The sequence below is a fragment of the Vidua macroura genome, chromosome 2 (assembly GCF_024509145.1).
Source record: "Vidua macroura isolate BioBank_ID:100142 chromosome 2, ASM2450914v1, whole genome shotgun sequence".
Classification (NCBI taxonomy): domain Eukaryota; kingdom Metazoa; phylum Chordata; class Aves; order Passeriformes; family Viduidae; genus Vidua; species Vidua macroura.
This window is the reverse complement of record NC_071572.1, coordinates 5,170,043-5,180,310: the sequence shown is the minus strand read 5'-3', so window position 1 is coordinate 5,180,310 and position 10,268 is coordinate 5,170,043. Positions and strand designations below refer to the sequence as shown.

The 10,268-nt window shown below is 43.8% G+C and overlaps 1 protein-coding gene across 1 annotated transcript; it reads right to left on the bottom strand.

Moving 5' to 3' along the window:
• Positions 1–1,254: 1,254 nt before the first annotated feature.
• On the bottom strand, positions 1,255–10,259 carry NDUFV3 (NADH:ubiquinone oxidoreductase subunit V3). Its single transcript, XM_053970758.1, is given in 4 exon segments — positions 1,255–1,542; positions 5,170–6,129; positions 9,974–10,046; positions 10,145–10,259. Coding segments are annotated over 4 exon segments (1,242 nt in total). The 5' UTR covers positions 10,196–10,259; the 3' UTR covers positions 1,255–1,384.
• Positions 10,260–10,268: the final 9 nt, after the last annotated feature.

Sequence of the window (10,268 nt, the reverse complement as noted above, 5' to 3'; positions counted from 1 at the left end):
CATGCTCTTTATTTTTTACAGCACAATAAAATTGCTTGCCAGGGGTTTCTGACTTAAAATTCTACACAGCAAATTGATGTAGGCCTCTTGATCCTTCTTACCACATTTTTGCCAAGTTACAGTATAAAATATCTGCTCTGCTAATTGCACCCAGGGATTCACATCCAATATCCAGATAGACTCCTAAAGCTGACTCTGTTTTCCCTTTGATCTTGCCTGGTCTGTTGCTTGAAAGAATACAGACAGGTGATGGAAAATGCTGGAGTTATTGCAAGAACTGCTTAAAGGCCAATTAACTCCAAAAAAGCCCAAAATGAACAAGAAGCCAAAATGGAACTAAACCCACAACAGCTGGCGGCCATCAAGGCAATTTTCCCAGAAGGCAGAAGACTGTTACTAATAGGATGGAAATACAAAATTTACTGAGACCAACTGTAACTGCTGATAACGTGTATTGAGAAGTGCCTCATGGCTCACATTTTCTGCAGAGCAAGACTGAGGCTGGACAGCAATTTTATCTTTTAGTGGGGGGAAAAAAAAGAAGTGGGAAATTAAACATACTCCCAACAATTAGTACCAGGAGCTGTTTTCACCCTTATGGTATTTTCATCACATTTGAAAATATTCGTTCAGGTGTTTCTATCCATAGAAATAGGTTTTTTCCTCAAAGTTTAATCAACACAGTAAAAGTCTATTAGGAGCTGCCCACTGAGATTCTCTTACATTTAAAATTATTTCAATTACTGCAGAACCTGAATTTTGGAGGTCCCAACAGATGACTAAATAAAGTTGTGTATTCTGTTCTCCCTTTACAAGAGCAGAGGTTTTGAGATGTTTCAATCACATTACATAAACTTGCATTCCTCCAGTAACACAAAACATTCACTATTGCCACAGGAGACAAACACTTCTTGTGCTGCTCCCAGCCAATGATTTTAACTCCCAAATCCAGAGTAAACATTACCTCTTCAGAGCTGGGAACACATTTGTGTGCAAGGAGCACAGCCCACTGCAGTGCAGTGACACCACCACCAAATTCAACTCCACAGGAGTTGGATCCCACGGGATTCTTTGACATAGTCCTGTAAGAATGGTCAGTATCTAAAGTTTGGAGACACCGAAAAGTCAGGACTTTTTTACATTATCACCAAATAATATATATGGAGAGGTAGAAAAGATATTTTTATTCAGTGATGATTCATTTGCAGTTCACTCATAAAAGTCAAGAAGTGAGGGACTCCAACAGCCAGGAAGAACTGTTCAAAAGCCCAAGTTATTATGCCTTTATTGTTTATTATCTGATTTCAATTACACAGATGAAGCAACAGTGCTAAAGAGAACAATTCACCATCCTGCTTGGGTGTTTGTTGTAAGTGTGGCTCTCTCAGTGCCTTGGTGATGGCCTTCCAGAGGATGGCTGAGGCTGCCTGTACTTTGCGAGGACAGCGATATAATCGTGAAAGGTGAAAGTGTGATACTCGTGGTGCTGCAGGTTCTTGTAGGTGGAATTATCAAACTCCTCTGGAGCAGGCTGAGCTGTCTCTGTGAAAACAAACAGCAGCTGGTGACTATGAGGATGCCACACCACAGGACAATGTTTTTAAGCACTGAGTGAGCCTTCATAAATTGTCAGATCCCTCATCCACTCAACATTTGAAAGAAAAAAAAAAGTCAGCAACTTTAACAAAAGGAGAAGTCCAGCTGGTGCCTTGTCTGGCAGCACATGCAGTGGGGAACAAGGATCAGCACAAGGCATCTCGTACAGCACAGGTTTTAAACCCAAACCACCACCTAATGCTGGGGGTGGACAGGGCAGAACATTCCATTTATCTCTGGAAGGCATATGTCTGCATTTCCTGGCTTTCTCATATTGCCTTGGTTTTCATTCCAGCCAGAACAGTAGGTGACATTCTTAGCAAAGCAGGAGGGGCAAAGGAGCAGCACAAATGATGTATCATCCAGTCAGACCACGAGATACAGCTCTCAGAACTGCTCTACAGATTGAATTTTTGCCATGGGGAGAAGCAATGGAATTAGCAAGATCTCCACCATTTAATTTCAAATGTGGTTATACCAAACAGTAATCTATCAAGAGCCTTTGATGTAAATTTCTTTTCTTGTAAATATAATCTTCTAACCTTTGTATTAGCTCTCCTTCAAAAAAGAATAACCCAATAAAGTTATTTAGAACTCCTTCCTTCCTGTTAAAGCCAACATTAATTCTTATGCTTTTAGAATATTATGCAAATCTAGGCAGTATCATTTACATAAAAGGTTCCTGTTACAGGCTGATTTTACAACCAAGCAAATTGCAAGAAATAAAACTTTACTCCTAATATTAATTTATTCTTGTATACCCAGAGTTTTAATGACAGAAGAAGACACAAAGTGTAGTGAAAAGCTTTGTCATAGAAATTTGTATGTGGTGGTTCAGGTTAGACTGTATTAAGCCCTTATTTTAACAGGTCCATCTACAATAAAAACACAAGAAACTGAACACCAGGACTTCCCTTTAATTATGACATAATTACTGCAGCGTGAAGCTATCAGATGAAGAGAAATATCCGCAGCATTTAGCAAGGCTTGCTTGTAAAACTCAAGGTATTAAGTCATGGTTTCAGCAAAACATGACAGGAAATATCCCTGTGCCTACTGCTCAGTTCTCCTGACACAGCTCACAGGAGATGAGATCCAGAGAGAAAAGGCAGAGGATGCTCTTTGCTGCAAAGAGCCCCAAGAACAGGCAAGGGGAGGCAAGAGTTGCTCAACCTGCAAGAGCCAGTTGTTCCAAATTCAGAGACAGATGTGCAGGAAGGGAAGCAGATGGAGCCTTGTTCTTCCTGCCCAAATACACTGCACTTGGCTTCTCAAAGGAAAAATTGATTCCCGAGTTCATCCTCCCCACACTTCATCCTTCATCTCTGCTTTATTTCTTAAAAAGCAAGCACTTCTTGGGATGCTCTTCTGAAATGAATCACAGGCCTATTTCTGAGTTCCCAGCTACAACTTTGCTCCTCACTCAGCAGTTCAAGGCAGCAGTTTTTGCTGACTGCTCTACAAAGGGATGACATCACCTGAACATCCAGGTTTGCATTGAGAAAAATTCTTTTCACATCTTTTGTGTGGCTGCCACAGAGTTTGCAGACTTAAGGGCACAGGGGCAGGACAGAAGTAGGAATTACAGGTGGTACAGTCAGCTGTGAATGTTGAACAAGGAAAAGCAGTGGCTGTTCTAAAAGAAGGAAGAGAGAACAAGATACATCTGGAGACAACAGAAAAAAATAATGTTTGAGCATCTAGAACTCCACTGTGGATGAATGGTGAGAAAAGCATCACCTGTAGATAAAAACAAAGAGCCCTTACCAAATTTTTGTTATTTTTAAAAGAAAGCTTATGCTGTTGACTGCAAATCAAATTATCATTTGCAAACAGTTCTGCATTTTGGTTTTTAAACTGCAGAATTATTTAGGTTGGAAAAGACCTCCAAGATCGAGTCCAGCACAGAGTGCCACTTGCAGTCATCTGAGCTGCCATCAAGGAAGAAGGTAAGGAAACAGAGGAAATTATGAGCCAACTGACCCCTCAAAGAGAAGGCAGGACTTTTACTCAGCACCATCTCCTGGAAGCTGACATACAAATGCAATTATTTTGTCCCTTAACCTGGTCAGGCCCTTCAGAGTCACAGAATGGCTGAGGTTGGAAGACACCTCTGTAGGTCAGCTGGTGCAACCCCAAATGCTCAGGCAGGGTCAGCTACAGCAGGAGGCCCAGGGCCCCATCCAGACAGCTTTTGAGTGTCTCCAAGGATGGAGACCCCACCACCTCTCTGTGCAACTTGTGCAGTGCTCTATCACTCACAGTAAAAAAAGTATTTACTGATGTTCAGGCAAAACCCTGTGTTTCAGTTTGTACCCACTGCTTCTTGTCCCATCACTGTGCACCACTGAAAAGCCTCCTGTTATTTCCACACATTGATGCTGTTCTGTCTAAACCCTCTCTTTTCTGGGCTGGACAGTCCCAGCTCTCAGCCTTTCTTCACAGGAGAGATACTCCAGTCCCTCCATCATTTCAGTGGCACTTTGGTGCTCTCTGTGCAGCAGCCCCACATCTCCCTTGCACTGGGGAGCCCCAAACTGAACACTGCACCCCCAGTGCACCTCACCAGGGAAGGAGCTGCAGCTCCCTCAGCCTGCTCCTCCCAGGTCACCCTTGGTGGCCTTTGCAGCAAGGGCAAGTTGCTGGCTCACATTCAATTTGCTGTTCCCTTGGCCCCCAGGGCCTTTCCTGCAACCTTACAATTAATGCTGCTTTTACTTCCAAGCAGGCAAATTCTTTAATTCATAGCAGCAATGAGAAGAGGGGTCTCAAGAATGGCAGATTTATACTGCCTAAGATGAAAAGCAGAATCTCGACAGATCAAGACAGAGAGACATCTGCTACTGAGATACACAAAATGAGATCAGCAGGACCATCAATTAACAGGATGGCAGTAACTAAGAAAGGTAGGTCAGATAGGGAAGCACAGCTGAGGAGATGATTACGTGATGCACAGTGGTCTTTCCTGGAAACACACCACTGTCTCCTCCCCAGCTCTCTACAAAACTGACTCACTACTTCCACATGAGTTGCAACCTTCCAGTCTCAGAATCAACAATGCCTTTTTCTGGCATTACACTATGATTTCTCGAAGTCTTCTGAAATCTGAAACATTGACAACTTGAAAAAAAACCCCATCAAAACAAAACCCCAAAAAACCCCAAAACAAAACCAGAAAGATGGCAGGGTTTAAGCAACAATGAGATGGCACCAAATTTGACTCATGAGAATGGCAGCTACCAAATCCTTCCAAGAAAAGAGATGAAAACAAGTGTTGTCATATAAAACCCATGATTTTGCTCACAGTGGAAACAATCTTGTTTCCATTTTATAAGTAACTGTTTTATGAAACTGTAAATACAGAGAAATGAAACCACTTCCTTTCACAGCATAGCTGGAGACTGAGTATTACTGACAGCTTATAACAATTAGCAATGAACAATTTATCTTCCAGAAAGTCACTGCCACTCTGCCAGCTTCAGTACAAAGATCAGAGAAGATGTGGAAACCCTTTAAAAATGTCAAACCCTAGCCCAGATGAATCAATACAGTTCAAACAATTTAAAGCTGTACCCTCAATTGTGCTGCTTTCTCCAGCCTGGACTCCTGCTTCCTGCGTGGTCTCCTCCTTTGCTGTGGTGCCCATCACCAACGTTTTGCTTCCAGAAGTCTCTTCCACTTTAGGAGCAGTTACTTCTTTTGCTTCCAACTCTTGTGCCTCCTTCATCTTTTCCTTCTCTCCTCTGGATAGCAGATCTTGCTTTTTGTCTTCCTGCGTCATTGCTGAGGCTTTCAGCTGAATAGCTGCTACCTGGGTTCCAAAGGACTTTTCCTCCACATGATCAAATTTATGAGTGACATCGGTCAGGTCCAGACTTTTCACCACGTGTGGTTCTAAGACCAACTTCTGTTCTTTTGGAGGGGATTTTACTTTGGGGTCTCTTGCTTTGGATTTTGATGTTTCCTGGCTAACTGATGTTTTAGACAATTTGACCTGCTTTACAGGAGACACGTTAATTTCTGGTTTGCGTGGCAGCTTCTTAATTCCGTATTCTTTGAGGGATTTCTGGGACAATTTCTCTCTTGCCAGCATTGATGCCTTTACTGCTATGTTCTCAGAAAAGATGGCACCTCGTCTGGGAAACTCAACTTTAGTTTTAATGGCAACTTGTGAATCATCAACATTTTCATCCTCTGAATCTGAGCTAGAATCTGACTCTGAGCTGGATGAAGACGAAGTCTGTTCCTCAGCTAACTCTTTCCTCAGGCCTCCTCCTGTTGCAGGTGTGGTGAGGTTTTCCTCCTCATGGGAGGAAGCAACTCCTCCTCACTGAGGAAATGCAACCTCAGTTTTTCTTGACATGGGCATCCTCGTGTCTTCAGCAGGTTTTGCAGCTTCCTTGAGGGTGGTACTAGAAATGCTCTCACCTTTGTCTGCAGACAGCAGGAGAGAGCTAGAAGACAACATTTTACGAAATTCAACTGGTGCCTTCATGGCAAGCAGCTTGGTGCTTCCCTGTGGTGCCGCTACATCTAGGAAACGGCATAAAGAGGATTATCATCATTGTATCTGACATCACTATTACTGATCTTAGTCACACAGTTTTAACTTTAAAAGGTAATCTGGTACAAAAATAAACTGAAAGTAATTATAATGCTAAATACAGGCATTGCAAAGCAGAAAGTTTTTTAGACTTTTTAAGTTAAAGGAGCTGGAGTTCTACTAGCATGTAACAGTTTTTGCTGCTGCGATGCCGAATCTCAAGAGATAAACCCTTAGGTTCCTCACTTTGCCAGACCCCTCCAAGAGCTCGTTTTCCCTGTGCTTCAACTCTGCAGCACTGGAAAGCTGCAGACACTTCCCTGTCTCAGGTGAGCATCAGGATGGCTTGTCAGCCAAGCTCTTCAAGCGCTGCTGCAGAGACAACGCTGGTCTGTGAACAAGCAGAAGCAGAGACACAGTAAAGAGACACAGCCACAGCTGCTTGCAAGAGTTATCCTGGAAGCAGAAGGGAGGGATGACTCCCAAAAGGAAAAGCAGCAGAGTAAGAGATACTTGAGGCCATCCAAGTATTACTTGTTCACTGCCCACGTGAGCTGCCAGCTGAGGTGTGCCTCCAGAGCTCAACACTATTTCCCCAAGACCTCATCTCCTCCAGGCTTCATTTCCTATTGCTGATTTGAGACCTCTTTGTTAAAGAGGTCTTAGAAGATCTCCTGATGCTTCACGTTTGTTTCTCAGTTTCTTCTCCCTCGTGGACACCTGCATTAAGCTAAACTCTCCAGACAAGGAACCAACAGTTGAAGGAGAAGGCAGCAATTTTCAGGTCCTTTCAGGGAATATATAATATCCCTTGGATGCTTATTATCATCCTCAGGAGGCTGAGCAACAGCAAATACTGTTGTGGTTATGGAAAACAGGATGTCAAGAAGGACTGGGAGCGCACTAAGAAGATTCACCATGGCTGAAATTGGCTATAGCAAAGCCAACTCCATTACGAGTTGCACCACTTCCAACCAGCAGCAGAATTCAATAGATTTCCATTATGCAGATTTTTCTGCAGCGTTTGGAAATCCAGATCTACTTTATATGCCCATAAACTAAATGCAGCTTTCCCCTCACTGGTATTTTATGGTAATACCCTGTATGATTTAAGGAGTTATTACCATTAGTTCTGAACAGAAGCAAGTCTTTAGCAATGTCTAAATGAAAACATCACAGAAGAGACAAGCACACGAAAATAAAAGCAAAGTATTTAAGAAAGAAACACAGAGTTTTTATCACAACAAAATACAATGAAAAAAAGGTATCCATTTTACAGGTAGTATTTTGAATAATTTCAAGCACATACTTCTCTCTGCCAGATGGAAGGTGCAGGATGGGAAGGAATGTCAGGGGGAGGCAGGAGGATGGGCAGCCACCTTTGGAAGAGGTCTGACTCCCTGCACAGACTGACCCAGCCAAACAGCAGCCTGGAGAAACTAACACGTGAGGAAGCGTCACTCAGGATGGAAGAGTTCTTCAGAGAGGCACAGAAGAGGTTAAACTAACACAAGAATGGCCAAAGGGAGCATAGACAAGGGAAAGCTGAGCAAAACCTGAAGAAGTATTAATGTTAAAACATCCTAAGAAACCAAGAAGGCAGGGAAAATTCAACATGACCATTAGTTACTGGAATAACACTTTAAACAGTTAAGTTTGGATAAGTGGAAAAGATAGATTTTATGATTAAAAGCTGGAACATCCAATACAACTGATCCACTTTAATTAGAGTATTTCAAACTTTGCACCAGCTAATCTGTACATGCATCACTTTGCCAAAAGAACAACACCTCCAAATCAGTCACAGAAACACCATTCCCAGATGTTCTTCCTGATGCTTGGAACATCAGCATAATTCCCAGCATGTATTTAAAGGCTGATCACACTCAGAGAGGTGACAGGCAGAAATTACAGGTCTATTTCCCATCATTGGCTCTGTATGTAAACACGACCATTTTATCAAAACAAGGAAAACTTCACATCCTGTTCCAGCCAAAATCTGGCAAAGGCAGCTGCACCCTACAGATCTGAATTAACCTGGAGTGTTTGCAGGGGAAGCAGCTGGCCTAAGAGGGCTCCTGACACAAATCAGAGCTGCAGGACAGTGAACCCAGAAACTGATACTGAAGTGCATCTCAAACACACTTAATGCAAAAAAAAAAAAATCATAATAAAAAGCAACTTGCTGTTCAATCAATCTATGCAGTGAAGGCTTTCTCAATGGAACAGCCAGGCTTTTATTTGCTTTGGCACTTAAGAAGGTGGCAGAAGTCTGCCTTCAACTGCTCTTTCAGCGATCTTTTCAACAGCAGTCAACAAGTCTGATGGCTTCTTCATATGGTTCCATGGAGCTTTCCTGTTTCAGCACCTGGATCTCTAATTTGGGACAGGAAACCTCACTGAACCACTGAGCCTCCATTTATACAAACAAGACATCAGCCTCTGAAATTTGCATTGACTTTGGTCAGGGATAAAAGGGGTTCAAATGCTCCTCAATGCGGGCTGCAGGGCAGCATCCAAACCAAGGTTTGCAGATCTATGGGGCAAGAAGCATTATAACCAAATTTAACACACAGGGCCATGGCAGCTTCTTACACTGCTGCCTGGAGCTGCTATGTGGGATTTTGGAAGTCCTTCTCTAAGCCCTTCTATTTTTTAATCCTGATAACACAAACATTTCAAAGGACAAGGGTAAACATCTGAAGTTAAAAGCTAGATTTTGCACGTCATTAAAAACATTTCCAGGTGTTATGTGTAATAGGCATAATTCGCGCCTATAGAGTGATATATGGATAGGAGTTTTATATGATTAAATATAGACACAAAGCAAGCGAGCCAGGGCAAAGCGGGGGGAGGCTGTCTCTTATGTGGAAACCATTGTAGACAAGGCTTCATTTACAAGTGAATACAAGTGGCTCGCTCGGAGAGGGGCCGTTTCTTGAGATAATCTAGGAACAAGCGATGATCGTCCCAGCAAGTCCCCGGGATTGGAATCGCTGGAATCTCCGGGGGATGCATCTCAGTGCCGGCTTCCCGTAACTCCATCATCCACGTACATCGCTTCCCGGACCTCGGATTGTTCAACCCGGCGCACAGAAAAGGGACTTTATGAATATGTGGGACTTTGAATGGAAAGAAAAGGCTGATCACCGAAATCCCGGCCTCAAGCAAAATAAAAACTGTATAAAAACTGCTCGGGCAGGACGGGTGGTGTGGAGCACAGGAGAGACTCTGCTAGAGTGGTTGAACCTGTGTCTCACCCAGCGCCGATCCCGGGCTGGGCTCTGTCCTTTGCTTTGTGGCTGGCTCAGATAGAATTTGATCTTTATAATATTTTTTTTTTTTTTTAATTGGCTGGGTCAATTTTTACCTATAACACAGGGATGGGACATCCACAGCTCTGGGCAACCTGTGGCAGGGCTTCACCACCCTCGCAGTAAACATTTTTGTCCTGATATCTGATCTAACCCTAATTTCTTTCAGTTTGAAGCCATTGGCCCTCGTACACGTTGAACAGTCTAACACTGCACTATCCAGCCTGTACCGTCAAAGTACACAGGAAAGAAGTGACAAGCTCATAAATATAAAACTATATACGTATATACGTGTATATATATGACCTATAAATATATTCCACACAGCCAGACCTTTACTTTTACTTTTATTACTACACGATTTTATCAGAAACCCTCGTTTACATGGCGATGACCTTTCAGTCCTTGTTTTCCCCAGCTTATGCAGCGCCTCTTCCGAGGCGTGACCCTTCCCCATCTCTCCTCTCCCATTCCTTTTATTGACTCCCCGATACCTCTCACAACCAAACCGCACTCTTACTCTTTAGCGGCGGCGGCGCCGTCCCGGTGCCCACCGGCTTCGTGCAAAGCCCCCGCGCCTCCAGCTGCAACACCTGCACAGTACAACACAAAAAGAGTTAACAGAGCGGGAGGAAACCCCGACAGCTGAGGGGGTGTGGGTGCAGGAAATCTCCCGGAGGAGCCCCTTTACCTCGCGCGTCACCGCCCTCCCGCCGCCCCTCAGCGCCGCGGCCGCCGCCATCTTGCCCGGAGCCCTCACGGCGCCCCCGAGGCCTCACGGTGGGCGGGGCCGACGCGGGGTGACGTCAGCGCGG